At 39.6% G+C, this 27,600-nt stretch overlaps 2 protein-coding genes across 3 annotated transcripts; one reads left to right on the plus strand and one right to left on the minus strand.

The window, feature by feature from the left end:
* The first annotated feature begins 249 nt into the window (after window positions 1-249).
* On the plus strand, window positions 250-14,949 carry acad9 (acyl-CoA dehydrogenase family, member 9). Its single transcript, XM_027279211.1, has 19 exons — window positions 250-312; window positions 2,951-3,062; window positions 4,322-4,414; window positions 4,500-4,601; window positions 6,076-6,182; window positions 6,355-6,455; window positions 6,695-6,773; window positions 6,875-7,046; window positions 7,134-7,207; window positions 7,286-7,361; window positions 7,443-7,513; window positions 7,599-7,718; window positions 7,808-7,936; window positions 8,572-8,651; window positions 8,943-9,069; window positions 9,169-9,246; window positions 12,047-12,175; window positions 13,977-14,049; window positions 14,358-14,949. Exons 1-19 carry the CDS (start codon window positions 250-252, stop codon window positions 14,456-14,458), a joined length of 1,887 nt encoding a protein of 628 aa, XP_027135012.1. The 3' UTR covers window positions 14,459-14,949.
* On the minus strand, window positions 14,720-27,009 carry cfap92 (cilia and flagella associated protein 92 (putative)). Of its 2 annotated transcripts, none has more exons than XM_010734655.3 (16): window positions 26,807-27,009; window positions 25,946-26,114; window positions 25,566-25,765; window positions 25,124-25,346; window positions 24,917-25,015; window positions 24,633-24,722; window positions 24,149-24,333; window positions 23,153-23,979; window positions 22,836-23,030; window positions 21,988-22,243; window positions 21,747-21,911; window positions 19,512-19,694; window positions 19,151-19,301; window positions 16,420-16,592; window positions 14,963-15,108; window positions 14,720-14,851 (listed from the first exon to the last, which is right to left on the minus strand). In XM_010734655.3, exons 2-16 carry the CDS (start codon window positions 26,055-26,057, stop codon window positions 14,752-14,754), a joined length of 3,105 nt encoding a protein of 1,034 aa, XP_010732957.2. In that variant the 5' UTR covers window positions 26,058-26,114; window positions 26,807-27,009; the 3' UTR covers window positions 14,720-14,751. The 2 variants fall into 2 exon arrangements, with proteins under 2 accessions (XP_010732957.2, XP_010732956.2); XM_010734654.3 differs by having other exon boundaries at window positions 25,946-26,191.
* Window positions 27,010-27,600: the final 591 nt, after the last annotated feature.

A 27,600-nucleotide genomic window follows, 5' to 3' on the forward strand; every position in this document is an offset into this window, starting at 1 on the left:
TCTCAAAAAATGAAGAACTGCACATACTGCATAGAACGTTATACTTTAAACAGTGTTAAAAAGTCTACACTTACATTGAAGCTGTCCTACATAAGACCGGGCCAAGAATTCTCAGCCTAATTTTAGCCACTTGTGGGTGGCGGTGATTAGCATTGTTGCCTCACAGCAAGAAGGTCCTTGGATACCACCAACCGGATAAGACCTTTCTACTGTATGTGGAGTATGTGATGAACTTTTGACCTGTCCAAGATGTACCCTACCAATGTCAGCTGGGACTGGCTTTGCAACGCTGCCAGGGGTGAACAGTTTCTGGTAATGAATGGATGGACCACACTTATATGCACCTAGGTATTCTATCTAAAGGTGTTCCTAACTCCAATCTTATTGGCGTTTATACCAAAAAGTATCCCAAGAATCCTACCACACTGGGCTTTTCAAAATGGTTCTAGACTCCAAGTACCACACAAGGTTTTTCTTTTCTACAGTCCAAGGAACACCCTAACATGGGTCCACGCTTTAATCGGCTCGTCTACCTACAAAACCTAAGAATCTTTGGACCATACTTATATGGAGATTTCTACTATGGTTCTTTAATCCTTGGACCACCCAAGGCTTTCTAAAGTGCTCCACATTAGGGGTTTCTTTCTAAAAGCGGTCACTAGGAACCTGCCTTTCATAGGTGTTTCTACAGTCAGAAGACCACCCTTAAGTGTCCTTATAAGACTTTGAAGGCCACACTTTATTAGACTTGTCTACCTACAAAACAAAACAAAAAAGTGTTCCCAGAATATAAGGACGCCTAAAGTAGTCCTCGAGGCCCAGGACTGCACTAGTGATTTTCTTTTCTTTTGCTTCAAAAGAACATCACTTGCAATTTGAGGCTCGGAGTTTTGCTCAAGGATGAGTGAAGGATAAATTAGATAACTACCACTGTCACCACTACCACTTAAAACCAGCTGACTGGGGACAGCTGCATTACGTATACAATTATTTATAACTGTAAGTGCTTATAGTACAATCTAAAGCGGTTTCTATCTGCTCCTTTGATAATATTATATTGTATAAGGTTAGGATAATCCACCAATAAATCAATGTATGACTCCAAAAGCAAGACATTAGCCAGAATTTTAGAAATATGTCATGAGCCCATGGTCCCCTAGCACCAAACAATCAATACATGTCAGATTATCTCTCAGTTTGGAGATCAAAATGATGTTTCAAAGCATTTACCACACTGCCAGGAAAGATTCTGGTGTTGAAACACTACTCTTGATTCATTTTTTCTTTTAGTCAAAGTAAAAGACATTGCATCTAAAATAAAATTCTTAGTCAGGCCAAAAAAACCTTCTCCTGGGCTGGGGTCATTAAAAGCCCCTTTGCTCATACCATTTCCATAATGCAATCAATAACATCTTTTGTTAGACACTCCCTGCTTGGTAAATTTGCACATCTTTGAAACTCCACACCCACAGTTTGTAACACAAGCTTTCTGTGTCATCTTCCAGCTCAAGCTGAGGTAACCCCAATGACAGACTTGACAAATGTCCCTCCCGAGCCACAAAAGACATCATGCAACTATTTTCACATGGCGAGTGACCCTCAAGGCCATGACGTGTAAATCGACCTTTCATGTGTAGAATTGTTGGAGTTCCCCTTTAAAATCCCCGCATTCCCAGAGACAATACATACATGACATCCGTGTCCTCAGTGGCAGCCTTACAGCCCTACCCACAGCAGATAACAAACATGTTTGTGTGTTCACTCCTCCTGTAGCTATCCAACAATACAGAGGCCTTCTTCAGGGGCACGTCACTGCTGAAGGTCTAAACAGCAGTACACTGATTCTTTCTCAGTCTTGTCCAGCCACCATGCTTGGCTCCCTGCCTGACTGTGGCAGGTGGTCTGAGTGACAGTTTGCCCTGTTTGTCTGTCCGGCCCTTGAGGTTGGAGCTAAAAATAGATCCCTGCTTTGAGGGCCACATCCTCAGTGTCGGCAGGACAACGTCATCATGCGACTGGGAGGGGCCGAACACAGGGCTCCATTTCCTCTACCAGCAAAGAATGCTTTGTATTATAGCTCTGTACAACACAGAGCAGCTGTTTTCTATATATTTATTATAGATTTATTTTTATTCTATATTTATTTATTATTTCTCTTTGTAGACAGACTGATATTTTTATCTTTCCGTATATATATTTTGCTATCTTTGTTTGAGGATGAAATAAGTCTAGAGCCTGAAACAAGTTGGATCTTGATAGTTTTATCATTTTTATTTTACAGCCTCAGTTTGTAGTTCCTTTGGTCATTGCGCCACCAAGTGGTCTTTTTGTCGCGTTGTTATACTGAAATGCTGCACTCAGGTGCTGTGGGAAATATCAGAAGTAGTGGTAAAGCGAGCGTTCGCGACATAAATGGACTGCTGGATTTTCCTATGATGCTCGACAAAAGATTTCCATCGCGTGACATCATGCAGACTGATGGATGTGACATAATTCTGCTCCTCTGACGTTGCTACACTGAATGACCTCCCCTGCAGTGACGGCAAATGACATAAAGAGCTTGATATACCTTTTTATATGTGCATAGTTTTTGTTCTTGTTTATGTTTATGACTATGTTTACCTGTCAAGTCCTCCTTTGTTTTTTAACGGTACCTATGCTATGTCTATATATGTTTGTAGTAAGAGAGGAAGTGTAACCGGAGTCAAATTCCTCGTGTGTGCTAATTAAAGTGATTCTGATTTTGATTCACGTTCGTTAAAGTGAAATGTACAGTTTCCGAGGGTCTTTGAACATACCATCTACCATATACCGCACGTCATCAGTGTGTGACAGAAAGGGGTGAAAGGTGTGCTCCCTGCTGTCGCCGTGAAGGAAACATGCTGACCGTAAACAGGCTGGTGCTTCTGTCTAAATGTGCGCAGATCGGTAAAGGGCTGCTCGCCTGTAGCGTGAGGCAGGCTGGGAGAGAAGCGCTGAGCCTCCGGCAGCGGAGGTCCTTCAGGAGTCACTGCAGGAAGCTCGCCTACGCCAAGGACCTGTTCCTGGGTCAGGTGAACAAGGTAACGGAGCCGAGGAGAGATGACTGCACTCATGAGTCAGGATCAGGGTCAAATAGGGACAGCTCTGGTTGTGTCGGAGACCCTTTAACTAGACCAGAGCCACAACCAAACCGCATCCTCAAAGCCAGCCTGTCTCCTGACCAGTTCGACTGTGAAAAGTTTGTTTTCTCCAACCAGTAATCCAAAAACGTTTTGGATGACGTAAGAAAAGTATCCATCAACTGCTCCTGCATATTATGTTGTATTGTTATGCATCATCAGTCGTTTACCTAGTCCACAAATGTCTATAGACAGATACTCATATATATATATATAATATTTATATATGATATATATGATATATATATATATATATATATATATATATAATATATGTATGTGTGTGTGTGTGTGTGTATATATATATATATAAATATAATGTATGTATGTATGTATGTGTGTATATATATATATATATATATATATATTATATATATATATATATAATATTAATAATACAATACATACATACATACATACATACTACATACATACATGCATGCACTGCATGCATGCATGCATGCATACATCATACACACAATATATATGTATATGTATATATGTGTGTGTTACATATATACACATATGTATGTGTGTGTATGTATGTATTATAGATATATATAATATATATAGATAGATATTATATTATATGTGTATATATATATATTAATGTGTAATATGTATATATGTATAGTGTAGATATGTATATGTGTATATATATATATATGTTATATGTGTATATATATATATATGTATTGTATGTAGAGTATGTATGTAATATCTATGTAGGTATATATATGTAGTGTTGTATATATATATATATAGTGTGTGTGTGTGTGTATATTATATATAGATTATGTGTGTTATTATGTAGGTAATATATATATATATTATATATATATAATATAGATTATATATATATATATATATATATATATATATATATATATATATATCTTTTAAATATGTATATAGTTATCTTTTATGTTTTATTTTTATTTTTTATGTCTGCGCCTACCTGTCATGTCCCTTGTCTTTTAAACTGTACTTCTGTCTATAAGTATGTCTGTACGATTGAGAGCAAAGTGAAGCAGAGTCAAATTTTATTGATCTGATTACGCAGGAATGTTTGAACTCAGAAGTAAAGCTCTTAACACTTCTTGTGTTTGTGTGTGTGTGGGTCAGTCATCTGTGTTCTAACACAGCGTGTGTCTTTACAGGCGGAGGTCTTCCTTACCCTGAAATTGGAAATGAAGAAGTGGAGGAGATCAACCAGCTCGTCGCACCAGTGGAAAGGTTCTTCAACGAGGAAGGTGAAGGAGCTGATGTGGTGAACGCTGCGTGCATACATTAATGGTGTGAGGTCTGAGGTTGATCAATGATGTTTTGTGATTTCAGTCGACTCGTCAAAGATCGACCGAGAAGCTAAAATCCCTCCAGAGACTCTGAATGGGCTGAAGGAGCTTGGACTGTTTGGAATCATGATTCCTGAAGAGTACGGTAAGATGCATGTTAAGTTAGCTTCCTTATATATGACCCACATTTAGATTCAAAGGCTAATGTGGAAAATTATACTTGATAAAAGAAAAAAAAGATTAAAACAGATTTTACAAAACAAGTTTTCCATTTTGAACTATATATAACTAGAACTATATATATATATATATATATATATATATATATATAATCCTCCTGGTTCGAACCTCAGCTGGGGCCTTTCTGTCTGAAATTGCATCCAACTTGTCCAGGGTGTACCCCGCCTCTCACCCTCAGTCAGCTGGGTTAGGCTCCAGCCCCACCGTGACCCTGATGAGTATAAGCGGTTACAGATAATGGATGGATAATATAATATATATTTTATTGCATTTGGAATAATTGGATACAGAATATTAAGCCTAACTTCTGTATATTATCACCAAAGGGATAACAATTCATCCTGATGGGAGCATGAATGTCTAATCACATTTTAGGAAATCCATCCAATAGTTGTTGAGAAATTTACTCAAAAAGCCATAAAAATAAACCTCATAGGGCTGCTCAAGGGAAAAAAAGGTACAACTCTCAGATTCATCCTCTGGGGACCATAATTGTCTAAATCAGATTTGATGTCAATCCATCCAAATGTTGTAGAGATTTTACAGTTTAGACCAGCATGGCGGACCAACAGGCTGACACTGACATCTCAACATCTATTCTGCTAGCTATCGGCTGACGATGATTTAGCCTCTGGGGGCAACACCCAATGTTTCAGGGCTTCTGCTGTAGCCAGTCAATATCCAGAAAACGATAACAGATATCCACGCCTTCAATTGCAGTGTGATTAGGAACTGGAGACACGAGAAAATGTGTTCCGCCTCTTTTGGTCCACATGGACTGTTGACAACCAAAGCAAGCTCAAACATGATTGGTCAGTATTACTCAGACTATAAGCAGAAACACTTCTGATGCTCTTGGTCCCTTCTCTGCAGATCCTGCTTTCATATGCGCATGTCTGTTTTCAGAGAGTGATTCTCACATGGTTACTAACACAGTATTTGTTCTTGTAGCTTTAGTAAATAGATCTTTTAGTTTAGTTTGACGTCCATGACCAGTAAAGTCACTGCATGCAGTGTCGTCCCTGTTCGTAGATAGAGTGAGTGGTGTTTTTTCTTTTGGGTGTGTGTGTGTGTGTTTGCCTACAGCATTGACAGCCAATCCAAACACACATTTAGTTGAGTCAGTTAGTTCTGTACATGGGGCTGTGTAATGTGTATATTAACAGACTTCAGGTCCACACATCTGAACTCATGCAACATGATCATAGTTCATTAGGTTAATTATACATCACTTATACACACATCAGCTTATACACAACCCTGAGTTCGAAATGGCACCACCATTATTTCTCTCACACAGTTATAAATACAGTAATACTTTCTCTGTGTCTTACTAGCACAAAGTTGAAGGCAGTGTTTGTTTGTTTTCTTCATCTCAGGGGGTCTTGGGTTGTCCAACACCATGTATGCACGTCTGGCAGAGATCATCTCATTAGATGGCTCTATTGCTGTAACACTGGCTGCACATCAAGCCATCGGGCTGAAGGTAAAAAAATAAATAAAAACAGTGTAACTTTGTTTTGTTTCTGTTATGTGGACAAACTGGAGGGAAAGTGTGGGTCTGTGATGACGATATGATGTGATCTGTATCCTAACAATGAACTGTGTTTTAAGGGGATTCCTCTGTGTGACTTGTTATCCACTGTTTGGTGTTTCAGGGGATTCTGATAGCAGGGAATGAAGCCCAGAAGCAGAAGTATCTGCCCAAACTGGCCTCAGGAGAACACATCGCAGCTTTCTGTCTGACAGAGCCTGGAAGGTAAAGACACTGAAATCTCTTCCTTCAGGGCTCTTTTTTTTCTTTCACTGTTCCAGTCTCCATCATCTGTTTTGTATTTTATATTTAGATCACTTTGTAGAGATCCGTTTTCACTGACATTAAAGGGTGTGTTTCTATTGATCAGCATTAAAAACACATTAGATCTACTTTGATTTAGACAATAAAACATGAAAAGCAAAGCATGTCAGCTTCAGTTACACTCTGTTTCATCATTTCAGTGGAAGCGATGCGGCTTCCATTCAGACTCGCGCAGTCCTGTCAGAAGACGGAAAACACTTCCTGATCAGTGGTTCCAAGGTGAGACGAGTCAGGCTCACAGATTTTCAACGTGGGCTTTGAATTTTTGACATTATTCATGTCACGTTAAAGACCCAACGTCTTTCTGTCTGTGTTGTCAGATTTGGATTTCAAACGGGGACATGGCAGATATCATGACAGTGTTTGCCAGGACGGAGGTGCTTGTCGATGGCGTGAAGAAAGATAAGATTACAGCATTTATCGTGGAGAGGGCTTTTGGTGGCGTCACGAGCGGCAAGCCAGAGGACAAGCTGGGCATCCGGGGCTCCAACAGTAAGCCCCTCATGAGTGTGGATGAGAAGGGTGAACACTTGAATACTCTGTAGAGTTTGTGCCTTCAACTTTGTGACTTTTTTTCAGCATGTGAAGTGTCCTATGACAACGTCCCGGTGCCAGTGGAGAATGTAATAGGAGAAGTAGGCGGTGGATTCAAGGTCAGCTTGATCCTTCACAACATGACTGTCTCTGTAAGAACATTTTGATTTGTACTAAACTTCTGCTTTGTCGGACAGGTTGCCATGAACATCTTGAACTCAGGGAGGTTCAGTATGGGCAGTTCTTCAGCTGGAATGATTAAAAAACTGATTGGTAAGACACGTTGACTGTTTAATGAGTCTACATGTGTGAAATGTCTTCAGTTTGAAGTCATCTGTGTCTGGTTTTGTGTAGCGATGACCTCCGAGTACGCTGCGACCAGAAAACAGTTCAACAAAAGCCTGAGTGAATTTGGGATGATCCAGGTACGATCTGAACAATCGGCCCTTCAGTTTGACTCGAGGAAGAATAACTTGGTGAATGAAGTGTGTGTTTTGATTGTTACTGTAGGAGAAGTTCGCACTGATGGCTATTAATGCCTTTGTGATGGAGAGCATGGCATACCTGACAGCCGGGATGATGGACAGGCCGGGGCTTCCAGACTGTTCTCTCGAGGCTGCCATGGTCAAGGTTAGACAGCATGGTCATCAAACGTCATTCATATAGAGGTGGTACGAAACAAAACCTCTCACCGTGTGTGTTCTCTGTCTTCCATTCAGGTGTTCAGCTCAGAGGGAGGCTGGATCTGTGTCAGTGAAGCTCTGCAGATTCTCGGAGGTCTGGGCTACACAAAGAACTACCCGTATGAGCGCTACGTCAGGGACTGTCGCATCCTGCCTATCTTTGAGGTGCTCCTGTCGTTATTCAGTCATTAAAATCAGGCCGGTAGTTACCGCTGAAGGCACCAAAGATCACGTCCTCTGTCATACTGCATTGATTAAATGTGTCTTTTAAAACTTTATTCTGATACTTTCGGGCTAAATGTCTTTAAATTAGGAGAGAAATCAGATAAAAAGAGAAGCCTATAGAGAAGGCTCTTGGTGATTACATGTTTTTGGAACTGTTAAATAAATAAATAAAATTTGTAATATTCAGAAATCTTTATGAAGTTTGGTTGGTAGTAAGTGAACCATTTTTTTAAGTGGTTGGAGTATCTCTAGAAGCGTGGATTTTAAAAAAATGTTCTGTGGGCCGGTTTATTCAGATGATCTATTCTATACGTGGCCACTAGGTGTCGCCTTTGACCTCCAAAGTTTGATGATTCTCTCTGTAGTGGGATAAATGGAGTTAGCAGACTGCAGTTTTTCAGCCATTTAAACGCAGTTTATCTGTTTGTCTCACAATGTAAGGCATCATTTTCAAAATTATGTTCAAAATTGTTTAGATTTCACATTTTTAAAATGCTATTCTCCATGTTTTAATATGTGGTATAATAAATATGAATTGGATTTTTATATTTTTATTCCCTGCTGTCTGTTTTCAGGGAACCAATGAAATCTTGAGGATGTACATCGCTCTCACTGGAATGCAGTATGCTGGCAAAATCCTCACAGCAAAAGTCAAGTATGAATAAATCTTATACGACACTGTAAAATATCTTCATATAATGATGATATGTGACTAAACATAGATTGTGATGTGTCATATTTTCATGCTCGACACATTGCTATTTTTTAAAGTTGTTTTTGACGACTTGATAGCAAATAGTTGCTTGTTCTGTTTCGATGTCTGTCAACTCCAGAGGAAAATCTGGCTCTTTAGTCACTGAATGCTACGCTGTGTGTGCAGTCTTCCCTTAAACAAACACACAAGTCAGTCTTTGGTCTCTCAGCATTCCCTCTGCTCTGCCTGCAGGGAGATGAAGAAAGGAAATATAGGTACGGTTTTTAGCATGGTCGGCAAGAAACTGAAGGACACATTCAGAAGTTCAGTGGACCTCGGCCTCACGGGAAAAGATGGAGTGGTGCATCCCAGCTTGGCAGTAAGAATTTTAAAGGATACATATTTTTCTGCAGGCTTCAGATGTATTTTATATTTTAATTTATTTTGTGTACAGACTCTCTAAACTCTCTGTTTCTAGGAAAGTGCAAAGAAGATGGAACAGAACATCTACCTTTTGGGGTTGACTGTGGAGAGCCTGCTGTACAGATATGGAAAGGTAACATTTGATTGATTTTACACTCTGAACAGGAAAATCCAACTGCTGTTTTTCCAACCATTTCAGATTCCTTTGAACAAAATGTCATGATTCTAGTTTGTCTTAAACATTGTTTTCTTAAAGACATCAGCTGTCTCTTTGTATCCTTGAATCTGTGTTTCTGAGGTGGCAATCTTGCGTTAGACAGCTGCTCCGAAGCATTCTCCTTTTCTTCCCTGACTGTGCTTTTGTAATCACAGCTTTCCCAAAGAAGCTATAAACCTCTTGGAAATATGTCAGCTTTCCAAATCCCAACTTCCTGTATCATTTGCCTTCATTTTTCATGAGAAGTGTCCTCAGAGGACTTTTATCACAATGCAGTCTTGAGCAAGACTTTGAACACTAAGGTTTAAACTGCTTAAATCAAAGTAAATAAGTTCTTGTGTTTTTTTTCCTGACTGATCTTCTAACAATTAAAGATCAGACCTGGGACACTGAGATATTTTGAGGAAATTGGGGGGAAACTGGTGGCAGCGGTACCTCTGGTGGTAGAGTGGGTTGGCCATTAACTGTATGGTTGTTCCCAGATACTCCTGTCCACATGTTGAAGTGTCTTTGAACAAGACAATTAATCCCTAACTGCTGCTGATGTTTATTGGCAGGTCACTTTGGAGAACAGCTAAATCAAAGCAGTGATTGATGAACTGATCAAGTGTAATAGTTCTGTATGTCAGAGAGGAAGAACAAAACTCTAGTGCGTGTGTAATGGTCATTTACTGTGTAGCTCATTACTGGCCTGATGACAGCAGTGCACATCTGTCAGAGACAGGACCACGTTTTTTTTTTTTTTTTCAAGCTGTGTTTTGGGCTGTGTTTGGGTTTTTTTATTTGATATTTTGCCAGTCACAACACAGACAGGAAATGTCTGAAGACAGAGGGGTGACAGATGCAATGATGGTCTCTGGTCAGGATCGCACCAGGGACGTTGTCATAACTATAGGGGAAATAAGTTTTCAACACAACATTAAAACATTTTCCTTAAACATATTTCCAAGCAGTTTTTCACATGAAATGTAGACCAGACTAAATCAATCAAAAAAACATTATGGGCAATAAAGCGCAATGACAGGTGAAAGGTATTTGAAGGGACTCCTGTGCATGGTCGCTTCACGATGGAGTGATGCTCTTTCCACTTGTAGATAACAGTGCTTATAGAACCATGTATGAGTTGAGAAGTTCATTGATAATCAGTGTCATTGCTGTGGAGCTCGACAATGTTGCAAAAGCCTTTGCCTCAGCATGAGATCACTTATTGCGTGACAGTTTGGTAACCAATAATTTGTTTACTTGCATTCAAAGGTGGGAACACTCTTTTTCCTACATGCACCAACCCAACTGATTCTAATTAACACAGCTAGGAGAGCTGATCAGTCTGGAATCAGCTGGTTTTCTGGTGGCTCTTTCTGTCTGTGTTCAATATTCTTCTTCCTGTTTTTCTGCTTAATGGCCCATAACTCATTTTGTGGTTTGGAATTTTCAGATTTCTTTTTCTAGAGTGGAGATAACGCTGATGTCTTCTCTAAATTTCATGTGCATTGGAAAATGAATGGGGAAAAAAACAATGATGTGTTGAATACTTATTTCCCGCACTGTGGGACACACATGAACCACTATGCCACAGGGCATAGTGACAAAGGAGACAATAACATACTTAGTGATTTCATGGCATTGTTATTGATCTTTGTTGATGTGACGATTCTGGTGTCATAATAATTTGGGTCTTATGGGTGTTGGAAATGTTGGTCATAACTCCTTCATTGTACAAACAACTGTCCCAAGCAATCCCAAATAGCTGACCAACATAGAATCAACATTGAATCAATGTTGATGCATTCAGTGACAAAACTGTCATTGAATCAGCATTGCTCATCATTGAAATATAACATTGATTTTTCATCAGGTGTGAACCCTGACATAATTTTAATGATGAAAAATAGATCAAGACAGACATAAAATCAATCAATCAATGTTTTGTCATTGAATTAACATTGAAAAATTATTAATTAAACCAATCCCCCAGATAGCAGACCAACATTGAATCAACATTAAATCAACAATGCATCAACATAGAATCAACAATGAATCACCATTGAATCAGTGTTGCCATGCTATCCGGGATGAATTTAGTATATTGTTATCACTGATAGGAATGGAGATCAAAACTATGACAAGAAGACTCTAGTCATAACAAACTGAGATTACTATGCAGTCTAATGTCAGAAGCTTGAAGGGGTTAGAGAAGGCTCGACTGTGTGTGCTGTAATAAATGTGAGTTATGGCATTCAGGCCCACTTTACTTCACAGTTGTGCATTTTGACACTGGACAGCTTCAGAACCTCGTCCCACTGAGAGATCCATTTTGATCTTAAGCCTCAGAAAGATTTAAACCTGCCAAGAGAAGAGCGTCCCACTTCGCCCCCTAACATAGACCCCACACGTATCACATATTATCCCAGATGTGTCTGCATGGTGTCTGTCAGAAAATCTCCAAACACAGGAAGTCATTAATCACAACCTAAGAGCAAAATCCAAACAGTTTGCTGAACAGCAGTGAGTGAGTGTTCCATCCAGAAGAACAGTTAGTACCAGCTACCCATATGCAACAATTGCAATCGGACAAGAAGAAATTTTTAGTAGTTTGCTGTCAAAAAAAGTCTGATTACCTGATCAATTCAAAAACAGAGACACAGACGTATGCAGAAGCAAGTTGAAAATAATGGATGATCAGTCTCCTCATTTTTTTATCCCCTGATGTCATCAGACCATTGTTGATGAACAGCTCCTCCTGAAGAGAGTAGCAGATGTGCTGATCAACGTCTACGCCATGACGGCTGTCCTGTCCAGAGCCAGCCGCTCCATCAGCATCGGCCTCAGGAATCATGACCACGAGGTGAGAAGAAAGCACATACCATCCATTCATTATCTGTAACCACTTATCCTCATCAGGGTTATGGTGGGGCTGGAGCCTATCCCAGCTGACTGAGGGTAAGAGGCGGGGTACACCGTGGACAAGTTGGCAGCTTATTGCAGGGCACCTAGAGACAAACAGCTGTGTCCAGCTAATGTTAGCAGAGCAGCAGCTTCAGCCTGTCTGTGGCTGCACAGGAAGTGTTCAGAGTGTTTTTAGCACTCTTTCTTCCAGTGTAACTTTTTGAATTTGTTTGGATATTGTTTTTTTTTAATGATTTGGAAATAAAAGAACAGGTTTGGTTTAGAAGTGAAGTTTTAAAAATAACTCACATCAGCACTTACAGATGGTGCATGAACATGGAGGAAAAAAAACGTGCGGCCACTTTTCATGTCGACACCACGTGAAGCAGATGAATGATTTTTTTTTTTACCTCTTTGATGCCACTTGCTTCACCTGTACCCATACAAATCATGTTAAGGCTTAAAGTTATGCAGAATTAACAGCGCGGCTGCTTTGATTGACAGGTGGGTGCCGTTATAGTTGGCTTGTTTGAGCACCCAGGCGTCATTGAGCTCCATCCACGCTGCACGTCTTTGCATCATCCGTGAGGATGGGTGTGATTTATTGTTCCCTTTGCTTGAAATTATCTTTTTAATTAGAAAGACTGGATGTGTGATTGACATTATTTACCAAACCCTAACACACACCTCATAATCTCATCTCATAATCTGAGCCTCCGTCTTGATTGCAATGTAATTATCCTGAAAGCAGGTCCTGTCTTAATTACCATCAGTGAAGGTATCAGGCTTAATAAACCACATTGTTATCTAATTAGTTTAGGCTGTTTTCACTTACTGCAGCAAGTTGTAGTCGACTGAAAGCAATTAAAGCAGCAGCATGTCACAACGTGCTGTCACCTCTTCATTTGTTTCTCCTCTTTTTCTTGCAGATATGTTAATTAGGCCTGTTATCTGCTCTGACTCTAATACAGCTGTTTTCACTTCACTGTTCTGTAGAGGTGTCGAAGCTGCTCCGCTTTGTGCTGAAAATAGCTTTTTTTATGTGAGCAGTAAGACGTATGTGACGTGGGTCGGAGCGGGAAGTGAGCTCCAGATTTGAACGTGTCTAACTGCAGGATGTCCTGTGCATAATCAGAACCAGTGATGTAGAGCAAACACGCAGAGAGACATTAAAGAAGGCAGCATGCTTTGTATTATCCTCCTTTTGTGTTTCAACTGAGCAGCACCGTGCTCCTCCTCCAGTATTCCTGTCTGCTGTGGCTACAGGCGTAGATGTCATCAAACATGTAGTGGTCCACCTTTTGTATTTGATGTGAAACACACACACAGGCTGCTTTTAAACTGAATTCCATCTGAAAGATAGTTGTTTCCCTTTGACTAAAATGTTTCAGAAAAAGATCCAAACCAAGTTTAGAATTATTTAATGAGAAAACATGGCTCCCAGTCATCAGATAAAGCTTTGTTTGTCTTCATGTTTGGTTCTGTACCTGGCATATTTCCATCATTTGTATTAAAGAGCTAATCTGACATATCTTTGTAAAATAAAACATGTGGGTTATTGACCAGATCTGAGCATGTTTCCAGTTGTGTTGTGTTTGCAGACGAAAATTGTTTGCAGTCGCCCTGTTTCACATTCGATTCTCCTCCTGACCGCGTTGTGCTTTTAACCGCCTCCTGCATCACATCTAGTTTCTTTGTTTTCCAGCCGGATTCACGTCTGCAGGTTTTGTTGACGGGAGTGTTGTTCCTTTTTTCCCTAGGTGCTGCTCGCAAACACATTCTGCACCAACGCTTTCTTCAAGAACAACTACTTGATGACTCAGTTGCAAAAACGTAAGTGCAACACAAAATGGTAATTGAGAACAGCCCCCTCGCCTTGTTTTTGTCACAGCATCTCGAGTACAAAAGACTTGCATGTGTTGCGGAATTTCCCCACCAAACCTCACATACCAACACTCAAACCCAGCCACCCCCCCCCACTGCTTTTCATTTTCACACTGTACACGTTTTTTTTTCTCAATGTCCTATATGTGCTTCAGAGTGATCCGGTGACACGACTCCAGACAGATGAGAATGTTGTGTTTTGTATTTAACGAATGAAAACGCCGTGTTTTGTAATTCCCCGTCTCAATCTGTTCCAGACTCTCCTGAGAACGACGACGCAAACATCAAGAAGATCGCCAGGGAGGTCTTAGAGAACAGAGCCTACGTCTGCTCTCACCCTCTTGAAAGAACATACTGAGCTCTGCAGTGCAACCATAATGCAGTGTCTCCTCTGTTCTGCTTGGACAATATGGATGAGTCCAATTCAGTCCTAATGATTGCTGATATATTCTGACTTAGCTTGACATTATTTGTACACTAATGTAATTAATGAAAAGATTTATGAGGCTTTTTTGTTGTTTAATGTTTTAATTAATTATGGCACAAGATACTGGCTTCAATGCTTGTGAGACTATTTGGTATAACAGGTATGGTTCTTGTGGGTTCTGACTTCTACAATATTCCTGAAAGGCCGGACTGGTGTATGCGTCTTTATGTGAGACACTGCTGAAAGGTGAAGATACTCCTCTCCTCGTCTGTCAGAGGCGGGGCGCTCCGCTTGTGCAGGAATGAACGCTCCGTACTGAATACACTGCAGGGAGCAAAGACAACAGACCATGTGAACACAGAACCCTTTGGTGGTTATTAGTATCTGTTGAGTTTCTGAATAAATATTTTAAGTTAAAATGACACATAGTGGTACATGTTGGAGGGAGAGACGTGTCTGGCGATGGCGTTGTTTTTGCTGCTGAGGCTGCAGTCCATACAGGGGCCTGGAGCCAGAGCCACACTCTTCTTTTCCTCTGCTTGGTCGCTGCTGAAATTCATCACATACTGTTGAGGCAAAGGCTGCGACACACGAAAGAAAACAGCTGTTAGCTACAGTCAACTGAAAAAAACATGTTAACAAAGAGTGAAAAACATCAACACTACTGCTGACATTTTTAGAATGATGTAAGGCAATGTGAAAACAATGTCAATATTATAGTGATGAATTTTTGGTTTTACACAGCTTTCTAGTGAGTTTCAGCCCAATTCGTACAGTGAGAGACCAGCTGGTGAACATAGTGGAACATTTAGCAGGTGGCGCTAAAAGGGAGTGACTTGCATTCATGAGGTGTTCAGAAACAAGAAGTCAATGAATGTATAATATTGTTGCAAACAAGTTTGCAATATCTCGCTATCTTACTGAGAGGTGATGATATGTCATTGTTGTTCACAGCTTGTTTCTGCTGCCCCACAGTGGCCAAAAAAGTTTTATTGCAGGTTTAAGAACTCTTTAAAAATCATTTATAAACAAATGAACAATTTTCATAGGAAGATTAAGATGGGTTTCTTAAATTTAGTTGCCTGGATGTTACACTAGCGCAATTTTGAACAGATTTGGCAAAAGATAATGCTACCATCATGCAAATACTAGGCCACTGTTAGTGAAAGGTCTTCAGGTTTTATACACCAGAACAGAACCTGTGCAGTAGGATGATTAAACACAATAATTTAGGAAAACATATTTGCATAAACCTAATAATAAAAATAATTTAACTTAAAACTCTATTTTGCCAGGAGTATAAAGGAACAGCTGCATTAAAGCCCTTACAAATGGCCTGATACTGTAGCAGCCTGTTGTCCCATGTTGGTGGAACGTGCTACCAGTTCCTACCAGAGCAAGGGTGTCCCTCTCTACCTTTTAAAAAAAACCTCCTGAAACAACTGGACATGATAAAGCTATCCACAACTGGACCTTGACTCTATGTGTACTTAATGCTGCTCTAACATGTCCTTGTCAGACTGTACCTTGATTGTTTCCCTTTTTTGTAAGTCGCTTTGGATAAAAGCATCAGCTAAATGACTAAATGACTATGCTGTAATGGGGCATCATCTCAAATTTACTGAGTGTTATTGTATTTTAGGGCACCCATTTAGAAGTCAGTGCTCTGATGTTTCATGACAAAAGCATGTCAGCAATTGTCAGTTCATTAGTTGTAAAAGAAATTCTCAGAAATCGAGAAACAATGTGATTCTTTCTTCTTTTTTTTCGGAGTCCCTCCTGTGTAATGTTGGAGAGCCCACAGATTTCTAGATGAGTAGAATTTCAAAGTAATGACACAGCATCAGAAAATGAGTGCTGTCCAAATATTCCTTTGAGTCCAAAGACTGTACCTTCAGCCTCATGCCTCGTTTCCTCAGCGAATACTTCTTCGGCTCGTCTTTCAGTATATCCTCAATCCTCCCTGAGTTTCCTCCCTTGTGACACTTGAACTCTAGGATTGGGCCGTTGCCTGTTGGGTACTGAGCTCTGCCTGCATCACGCTGCTCCTGCTGCAGAGCTTCTCCTGTGGATCAACAGCACACCCACTTAAAAAAACTCTATAGATTTCATGCTTTTATATACAAACACAATCAATTCTGCTCACTGCGGATATCACTGAGGTTTCTCCTCCTGACCAGATCTATTTTCCAGTGTGGTGTGGGAGTGTTATACTCTGCAGCAGAAAGTGATACTGGCTCAAACAGCCACCATCTGGGGCTTCAATCAAAACATATCAATATTGGCCTTTAATACTGAGAAAAAGCTTGCAGCGCAGACAGTTGTAGGAAAACATCTTGAATCTCTTAGATACTCTTAGACCGTTAAATTCAGTGTAACCCATTATTCTTTATCTGGATCTCCATTAGGTTTCATAAAAGTGGTCACTGTGGTGGTCATTAGTCATTAGTCCTCCTGGGGTCTACACAAAAACAACAACTGTCATAAAATAACAATTTGAAATCACACCGTATCAAAAAAGACGATGAGCTGCAATTTAGCTCAAATATAAATCAATGAAATAACTCATGAACACATGAAATAATATATAAGAGACAGAGTCACCAACACCTGGCATCAAAGAATGCTAAAAAAAAAAAAAGAATTCAAAACAGCAATAACAAAAAAATAACTATGTGAGATCAATATTTGTAATATATACAATATATGTTTTAATGACTTCTTAAAGGGAAATCTATTTTGATATGTCTGATATTGGCGAACAGATTTCACGCAGAAGAAGCTCTAAAAAGAACACATGTCGATACTACCAGTGACGTGTTACATAAAGATGACAAAAAACAGTATATACCCGTTTTTTCTCAAAGTGTGGTTAGTGTGTGGTTAGTACTCCAGGTATGACAACAAGTGACCGAGTAAACAAATGACTGAGCTACATCATTCAGAATCAAAAGTGGAACATATCCTTGTATGCCCTTTCCCATCACAAAGATAATGTAATCAGTCTGATCAGACAGAAAATTATCCAGTTTAAATTTAATATAAATCATTTGATTTCTGTGACCTGCTCAAATGACATAGACAAGGTGAGCTCAGTGGCTTTTTCCTACTGCCAAATACCTTTAGTTTTGTCAGAGTTCAAGACTAATCTGTTCATTTTCAACCATTTAGTATGTAAGTATGTAACTCAACATGTAGATTCTCTCTGAGCTCTGCTAATATTGGCAGAACAGGACAAAGTTGAGTCATCAGCATACAGAACTACATCTGCTTTTCTGACAACATACGGTAAGTCATTCATGAAAACTGAAAATAAAAATGGTCCGAAGAAACTCCCTTGTGCATCTTAATAGATGCTACTTAGCTATCACACACCCTCTCTTCCCATTTTTGATTAATTAACCAGTAAACAAAGCAAAGTTGTTACAAGATGCCAATGAAACCCAACCAGTAGGAGCCAGATGGGCTTAGATTACTCACCATCTAAATACTGAAAATCAAAAGGCACATGCACAGCTTGTGTGGCAAGAAAACAAAGTACTGCATGTCCTGTCAGCACCAAAACAATGGAGATGTCTAACATAGCTTGGCATGGCTGAATCCAAACTGTTGAATGTTGTCCAAAGACATAATGTATACAGAGTTGATATTTGTCATCTAGTCTTTGTCACTCCGAACAAAGACGCACCAAGCTCTGCACAGCAGGCATTCTGGACGACTTCAACAACATCAAGGGTTTTACCCATGAGATGGCCGTTCTGAAAACAGACTGATTTGAAATGTCTTCACATGACCAAAATGCACATATCCAAACTTTTAAAATGTAAAAACTTACATGTAACCAGACATATTTAAATCCATGGCTCACCTCCGACTCTATCCCCCGTTACCTATGTCTTTTTCCCCTGTTTCAAAGTCTAATGCAGTTTATTTTAGTACTTCAAGACAGGCCCTAAGAATTTTATCATGGTAAAGAACTGTTTTGTTAGCTTTGTAAGACCTCTCGAGGAACTCCTACCATAGAAAAAATTGTTCCATGACACAGTGATGTCTGAACAGAGCACTGAAAATACAATAAAGATGTTTCACTCTGTCATGAATGTTTAAAACTTTTTTCTTTTTTTTTTTTTGAGTGCTATGTTGTGGTTTTCGTTAACTGGTTCCATTCGCTGCTCTTTATATCTGTCGGACAACCTGCTGGCTTGCTGGGATATATCACCCACTGGATCTATTGTATCTAAATCACTATCAGTACTCATGTAACTAAAACCTTAAGTATACATACATGTACATAAATAGAATGCAAGTAAGTGGGTCACTTACTTTAAATTTTTTTTAAATGTGTTTAAGAGTAATGCTTTCATATTTTTGGCTTTTTCAGAAATGTATGACACAACCGTAGAAAAAACATGTAGCAGCTATGCCCTGCAGCCAGTCATGTGGCAGTGTGGCTGTATGGCATTATGGTATATTGAGACAGCTGTTGGTGGTGAAATTTCTATTTTCCTGTGAGGGGGTTCTTCCCTTTTGCCTGCTGAACTTCAGTATAAGATGGTGCATGAATGGTGTAACACCTTTAACTGTTAAAAGTGTTTTATGGTACAATGGTGCAACAAAGCCTACCAGTCAAGTGAATGGTGAGAGGAGGTGAGTTGAAGAAATTAGGAGGTTTTCTGTAGCGTTCAAAGTCCTCATGGCGCCGACTTGAGGCCCATATGTCCCGTGAAAGACTGGGTGTCAGTATGTTGGCATGTAGGATGTTCTCTCTCCATGGCTGGAAGCACAGTGAACAGTAGTATTATCAACGCTACCTGATACCTGGATATTAGTCATGTCATGTTATATGCTATAGAGAAAGAGAACAGAGTAACTAAACCACCATAAAAATTGTATTCCTGCGCTAGGATTCATGAGAATGCCAATAAACTGAGCATTCCTATTCCTGTGAGACCCCACACTGCTGCAAGACGAAGAGTGGCATCACCTTCCTCAGCTCCTCCACTCGAGCTTCATCTGGGTGCTTAGGGTGCACTTTGGGCTCGTCTCTGGTCGTGAACCAAACTTTAGAGGTTGCAGCAAAATTGGAGTCATTTTTGGGAGTGACGTCTCCTGGCTCCACTGTAGCACTGTGATACTGCTGACAGTAGGTGAACCTCCGCCCCACCATCTGAAGGTGTACCCAGAGAAAGCACAATACATTCAGGTTTGTCTTCACTGGACACTTCCTTTCTCTTCCTTTTTGAATACAGACTTAGATCAGTTCATTATGAGGTGGACACTAGTTTCCATCCATTTCTGTGTGGGACAAACATCTACTGTATTAATATCCATCACAGTAAACACCTCCTCTTGAATGTTACATTATCATTGTGTGGTAATGCACATTAAAGGACCAGTGTGTAGGATTTGGTGATATCTAGCAATTAGATTGCAGATTGCAGCTAATTGAAACCCCCCTTGACTCAATCGAGCACAAAGGAGAAAGTACTGTCACGCTGAAGTTTAGTTTGTCCTTTCTGGGCCATTGTAAAATCATGGTAGTTCAAAATGGCGGACTCCATAGAAAAGGACCTGCAGCCATAGACATATATACATAGACGCCGCATTGAGCGGGTTGGTCGTTGGTCGCGATACGTAAACGGCGCCGCCATATTGGTTCGGGCAGATCTGCCCGTAAACTAATACAAGGAAATGGACTGAACTTCATAAAGCGCCTTTCTACAAAGTTCTTTAAGTTAATGTCTCTTATACACCCATTCACACACACACTAATATATCTGGGAAACAAACAGGCACCAAAAACAACGTATGTAACTTTTAAAGTGATGATTATAAATAGTTACTCCTTATGTAAGCACCAAACCAACGTATGTATGTTTCTAATGCTGAGTGTTTACAGCTACTAATGTGTGTAACACTGTTAAATATTTATAATCATCACTTTAAAAGTTACATACGTTGTTTTTGGTGCCTGTTTGTTTCCCAGATATATTAGTGTGTGTGTGAATGGGTGTATAAGAGGCATTAACTTAAAGAACTTTGTAGAAAGGCGCTTTATGAAGTTCAGTCCATTTCCTTTTATTAGTTTACGGGCAGACCTGCCCGAACCAATATGGCGGCGCCGTTTACGTACGATTCAGCGCTCAATGCGGCGTCTATGTATATATGTCTATGCCTGCAGCGTCTGAGAAGAAGGCTCAAGACAAGCTAACAAAAACAAAACAATTCTTATTTCAGGTAATTATACACGAATGATAGCATAGTTATGAATATTAAATGACATTACTGCCATAGTCTTTAAATAGAGGCCCCTAAATCTGACACGCTGGACCTTTAAAGCAACATTAGCTGATTTTGGTAACAGCAGCCTTCTGAAGTTGTATTAGCAAACACATCCAGCAGATACAAAATAGCATTAGCATTCATTTGGAGTCAAGAGAAGAAACGTCTGGCTTTTTAGCTGTCATGTGCCACCATGTTCACATTAGCTAAGCAAAATAACTGAAGGCTGGGTAAAACGAAGCAAATAGGACATTTGCAGGATGTAAAACTGAATAATCAGCTGCCTGCAGAATGAGTGGATAATTCTCTCTCTGTGGTTTTGTCACAGACATTTGATTACATATTGTCATTTGATCTCATATAAAAGTACTAATTAGTCTGGCTAAGATAGATTTGATGAATATGAACTAGAGGTGCATTTATAGTCACACTGACTCTGTAGTTTGTTTTTCAAAGCTAGGCATCTGTATGTACGTCAGTAAGTGAATGTATAACCGCTGTTAGGAACTCATAACTCAAGTATGTTAATGGTTGAACCTGTAGCACCCAGTGAAGTATACAACTGGGCCTATACTGTACAAGCAGTGTTTTTAAGGTTAATAGCTCAGCAGCCAGTTATTTGACAGGATTATTGTGTGTCTTTTGAACATGTACTGCACACATCTAGACTGACCTTCATTACCTCATATTGATACTGCAACAAACAAAAACTAATGTGTTTACAGTGGTGAATTTCAAAACACAGCAACATTAGCAAAGTTATCTGTGATGTGAATTATGAATATTTGTTGTAAAGTTGACCTCCTTGAAGAAAACCTGGTCGCTAAAAACAAGAAGACTGTACACACAAACAACTAGAAATCAATCCTCTTTCTAAGAGCCACCAAACTGTACTGATATATTAAGTGGCACCATATACATTATACATTGATCAAACCTTGGTCATCTCTTTGCGGAGCAGCTCCTTGGCTTGCTCCTTTGAGTTGAAGGTCTGGATGCTGTAGATGTGTGCTGGCCTGTCTGCAGAATGTTCAATCTTGAACACAGGAGCCTCTGGCTTCTGTAACCGCTCACTGTCCTCTTGCACTGTTTTAATATTGTCCTGGAAAATATTCCTGACATGTGAGTGACTTTGTTAATACGTCTGATTCTACTCAGAGTAACTTAAACCTACACACCTTTATATAGTCCTTGCAATGTTTGAGTGGCAGCTGCTTCATGTACTCTGTGTTGTGCATGTCGAGCGGTGCACATCTTTTCATCCGGACAGGCAGAGCAGTCACGTCCACCTTAGTGCCTGCGCCAACTTTTTGCTCCCACTGCTCAGCCTTTGTTCCATATGCCTTGCTCATGCTAAGAATCATGTCAGCTGAGGGGAAGAGGTTGTACTGCACAACATCTTTGAGTTGCCTTACTTGACAAAGCTGGCTTAACCTACAAGCAAAATACACGTGCTTCTCAGAATGAAATGCATAGTTACCATGGTGAACTATTATGGCATGTATTACACATTTTTCCCAAAAATACACATGGCCTTTCATGCACTGTCAACATTTATGCAAGAGTTTAAAGGATTTTTAAACCTTTTAGCTGCTTAATTACGAATCATGCATACTTTAGTGGCATGATTTGTAAACTACAACGATGGTTTATTTTGCACAAAATAATCTTTATGAAAAGTCTACTTACCATAACTGAGTAAACTCAGTGAAGAAAACAGTTTGTTGTGCAAATAGGTAATGCTAAATGCCAAGGTTTGCTAACATAGTCATTTATACCTCTCTACTTATTTCTCAGTTTGTACATCCTTGATTAGAGGAGGAGAGAAGTAGATGAGGTGGCACAAAATGGAGAAATGAGAGGAGACCATACAGGGATCACAGATATTATGTTTACAATGTATTAAACTATCCCTAAGTGGACAATGGAGAATCTATTAATACTTTTTTTAAAATAAAAAATGGAGTAAGACATCCGAATCTAGGTATGGTCCTGGAAGGTTACAGTAATCTTACTATGTGCGTACCTTGACAAAGCTTGGAAGCATGGTTGAAGGACCTTGCCTCTAATGTAGATCAGAGGCTGTCTCATGATGGTCTCGAGTGACTCAGATAAATGGGTAGATCTCAGGCCCAAATCTAATGAGTCATAGATGCGCTTGAAGAAACTCAGGCTTGAGTTGTAGAGGACTATCACCTGCTCTCCTTCACTCCCACTTAGCCTGCAAAACATCGCACAGACTGCAGGATTCTCATTGGAATTTAAACATTGTATCCAAGTAGACAGCACAGCTGAAAACTGTTAGCACAGGTTGTTAGGAAAAGATAGTGTTCATGTGCTTACTTCATAGGAACAGCCTCCCAAAGTCTCTTCACTGCTTTATGTTTCAGCCCTTCAAGAACAAAGATGTGTGTCTTCTTATCTAGCACGTGGAATCCTGTAACAAAGTCCAGCTCCTCGCTCTCATCATGCTTGAAATTCATGGTGTAATTTGAAAGGGCTTTCTCAATATTTTCCATTGAGGGTGAGCCCAGATGGAAAGCCGATGCGTTGATTTTGAGGATCTCTGACCTAAGCCTGGTCATCACAGAGAGGTTGTTGTAGTCAAAGAGGTAGATGATGCGCCCAAATGGACCATCATTCTTAACGCTGAGTGGACAAGCTATCTCAACTTTGATTTTGAGCTGAGAATTGGCATCGAAATAACGACCTTGTGGCATGGGCTCCATGCTAGCTGCTGTGTCTGTCATCTCATTGTTCCATGTACTTTGCTTCCTGTCCCGCAGTGGAGGAGGAGGGCAGCATTTGATTGGTAAGTACACCTTTAGGCTTTTCTTCCCAAGCAGCAGCTCAGAGAGGTTTAAGCTTGCAATGCCATAAGAGTTCCTGACTGTTGTCTTCTGTTTCATAGCACACAAGATGTCAGGGAGTGACAGCAAGCCTAACTTTGCTGGAATTTTTTTTTCTTCCAACTTTCTGTCACGATCATGAACCTCTATCTCCAGAGGAGGACCAGAGAGGTACTCTTTGAGCTCTTCAGGACTCATCAAGCCAGTCAGGATTACATTCACATCTCTGAAGCAGATTTTAGTGTCATGCTTGTGATAGTTTGTCCTGTGCATGCTCAAGTTATGGAATTTGTACTGGGAGTATACAGGCACATATTTGTCCTGGGGAAAGGAAAAGGTAAATATTAAAGTTTACTGCTAAATGTCAAAGCTTGGAAATCAAAAATGATCAACTCAAAACAGTAAATGAGGAGGAAATGTATTCTAGTTCTGTACAAGCTGTATATCTTGTGGCATTGTTGGTGGACGTTAATTTGAATGTGTGTCACACCTGTAGGACGTGGAAAAGGATGGGTGATGAAGGCATTGAGGTGGCTGACAAAATTGTGATGACCAGTGGATTGAGTTCAGCCTTCAGTTGGTCAGATACTAATGGTCTGTCCAGAGAGATATTGCACATGATCTCAAATACACCAGATGAACGGATCGGGAAGAGTTCAGTCACTGAGGTCTCACCTGGAAGTCAGAAAAAAATAACACACTACAAAGTGTTTTCATCCATGGTTAACAAAGTGTATGAAATTTTTTATCTGTTTAGCCTTGCAAGTGTTGGGGTTCTATGGGTGGCAGTATGGTCCACCACTTTGATCTAAAAAAAATTGATCTCATGAAATCTTAAGACATTCAAAGTCACCAAAAGATGAATATTAATGACTTTGGTGTTCCTGTGCTACTGACATTTTAGTTTTGAGTGAATGTCTCAACAACTTTTGAGTGTTTAAGAGGTCACTGGTATAAATATAAGGTTGACTCACCTGCCAGCAAACGAATGGGACTGATTTCAGCTGAGACTGTGCCAATCTTTTTGATCTCCTCAAGGTCAAAAGCATGAAGGATGTGAGATTCTGTTTTAGTGAGAAAAGCAAAGTTTGTCAAGTCTGTAAAAGGGGTTATGAAAAATATATCTAGCTTAGCTGAGCTAAAGTATATTATCATGATGATAGGCAAAAATCTATGATTATATGCCAATGTATATGCAAATGTAGTGTCAGTGTTTACCATTATGACGAGATTAATAAGGCAAAGATTGTAGATTTACCTGTTTTGGAGCTGCCCCTTGAATTGGACAGTTTTTTGGATGTGCTTAACTTCCTCTCACATAATGTTTTTAGTCTGCTTACCAAAGCCTTGATACCACCTTAGAGAGAACACATCATTTAAACGATATTAGTTTATATAAAAAAATGGTATACACAATATGTAATAATGCTGAGTCAATTTGGGGCCAGTTGAAATTGAGGCTCACCACACTCATCTTTTGTGTCTTCAGGCTGATCCTTTGGAAGTTTTAAGGCTTTCAGTCTGTCATAGCGGGCCTGCTTGGACAACTTATTTATACTGTTCCATATCTGGAGCTTGATTTTATAAGAAGGTAGACAGACCAACACTTCCCTGTTGACTTTGATGTTGAAATTCTGTGTCCAACCAATCCATGTCTGATCTCCTTCATGCCACGTCCTCAGAATCTCCTAAAAAATTCACACATTTATGTTTTTTGCATTAGAGGCACATTCTAGTCCCAATTTTATTGCTATAATTTAACCATCATCATTGACTATAACAACCCACGTGCAGTGATGGGTCATTTACTGTAACTCTAGACAATGTAGCTGCTTTATTGTTGTTCATTCAGGATGTTCATGAATTTTTTATTGAGGACACAAAGACATGCACCGGGTCATAGATACCTTGAACTCTTCTTCTGTGTACATTTTTACTACTGGCCCAAACACAACAATGTCCACTTTGACTGCCTCTGTATCACCCGGTAACTTGTATTCAATATGATAGCAGCTCTGAGATTTATGGGCTTTCACCAAAAGAGTCGATGAATCTTTCTGTGTTTTGTTAGCCTTCTCAGAAGCTTCAGGGAGGTCAACTTCTTCCCCTAAAAACAGACAAATGTTTATGAATGAGATCAAGGATGAAATGAGTCTGACATTTTTGTTATAGTTGTGATTTGTAGTACAGCACACTCATATTCTCACAATAAATCATCCTCGACTTCTAGTTTGAGTTTTTTTCAACATCTCCGTAGAGCAAACGTTAATACTTAATTTTTACTTACATCTTGGGACAGCCAGGGCAATGTCAACTGTCCATGTGATGTAATAGGAGCTGTCATCTGTCTGTTTTGTGATATCAGCTGAACTTGACCTATTTTCCACATCATGCTCCATGGACTCAAGGACAGGTTCCTGTCTTTTATCTGTAACTTCCCCATCATCACAGTCTGACTGTGAATTACAAAAACCAGTCTTGGGTATGTCTGACATGAAGTCTGATTCCTCTGTAATATTTTCCATGAAGAACACTGAAAGAAATGACATGAAATGGAAGCAAATAGTACAGCAGGGGCAGTTTTGTACTAACATCTAGTCTGTAAAAGTAAGAGCTAATCATCAGAGGACAGTTCATCACCTTCTAAAAATGTCAGTGATTTATGTGTCTTATACTATAAAACAAAAATCTGTTAAAATACTTCTGAGCAACCCATTGATGGTAGCTATAAATTTATTTATTATATTTTTATTTCTCAGTTAAAAATGTGAAACTAAACACCATCATTTCCAAATCAACTCATTAACAAATGAAATAGATTTTTAAGAACATGTTCTCTGTTCACTTACTAATGAACTTGAGATATGTGACAATAATAACCTCTGGACTCATTTTGGAATTGGTTTACATTCTGGGTCTGGAATATTTTCACATGTGACAAAAGATTTATAATTTACTCTACATCTGGGTAAATATAGAAATTAATTATAATAAAGTATATGAAATTGTTTTAAGGGTGTCGCATTTTAAAAGTGGTTTAAACATTCACAAAAACACTAATATAATAATTAATGATTGAATTTTTTTTTTGAAAAAAAAACTCATATAATAACTAATGGTTGAATATTAACAACATTACTTCACTCACCTCAGCTCCTGTCGGTCCGGATATGAAGAGTCTTAAAGTGTTGACGTTTGTGAAACAAAGTTTCTGTGTCCTCGTCTCTTCAGCTGCTCATTTCACTTCATAAAAGTATGAATGTTATGTGCTGCAGTAACTAGAGCCGTCACCCAAACTTCTGCGTAACTATGTGATTTCTCTGCACGCAACGCGTCGCCATGACAACCACTGGGGTGGCGGAAGTGAGGTGTGCCTTCACGTGCGGTCTGGGGACTATCGGAATTGTATGAGAAAGAAAATGACTCGTGCAGGTGGATTTGTTTATTTAATAATAATAATAAGTTCAAGAAGATGGACACGATGAAAGGAGTAAAGACATGCGCGCCCCATGAGACCGCAACGACGCGTGTTCGATACCTGCCTCTCTCTCTCTCTCTCTCTCTCTCTCTCTCTCTCTCTCTCTCTCTCTCTCTCCATCTCCATCTCTTCAGGTGTCACTGTCACTGTGAAACTAAACTGCCAAAAACTGTAATGAGACTGTTACAACTATGGCCTGAAAAAGACAGTGCACGATTATTTCCAGATGAGGGATACATTCTGCAGCATTTGGAGAATATGAGGTTTACAGACGATCTGCGACGACAAAACGTAGATTTAAAGTAAAAAAATAAATAAATAAACGTATGGGGAAAAACTGGCATTATATTAAAAAAAAACATCTGGAAAGGGTCCATTTACATTGCAGCGCACATACAAAGCAGAACAGATCTGTGGTGAAGTTGTGAAGAACTGATCCAGGACAAGCCGGGTGGAAAATGTGC

Source organism: Larimichthys crocea, chromosome I (assembly GCF_000972845.2).
Source record: "Larimichthys crocea isolate SSNF chromosome I, L_crocea_2.0, whole genome shotgun sequence".
Taxonomy (NCBI): Eukaryota; Metazoa; Chordata; class Actinopteri; family Sciaenidae; genus Larimichthys; species Larimichthys crocea.

Coding starts and splice junctions, on each gene's coding strand:
- acad9 (XM_027279211.1), top strand. CDS start 250: ATGTACCCTACCAATGTCAGCTGGGACTGGCTTTGCAACGCTGCCAGG. Junction 313..2,950: donor CCAGGGGTGAACAGTTTCTG/GTAATGAATGGA, acceptor GCTCGCCTGTAG/CGTGAGGCAGGCTGGGAGAG. Junction 4,415..4,499: donor AAGGTTCTTCAACGAGGAAG/GTGAAGGAGCTG, acceptor TTGTGATTTCAG/TCGACTCGTCAAAGATCGAC.
- cfap92 (XM_010734654.3), bottom strand. CDS start 26,183: ATGGAAAATATTACAGAGGAATCAGACTTCATGTCAGACATACCCAAG. Junction 25,016..25,123: donor AGACACAAAAGATGAGTGTG/GTGAGCCTCAAT, acceptor GTTCTCTCTAAG/GTGGTATCAAGGCTTTGGTA. Junction 14,852..14,962: donor CACGTCTCTCCCTCCAACAT/GTACCACTATGT, acceptor TGCTCCCTGCAG/TGTATTCAGTACGGAGCGTT.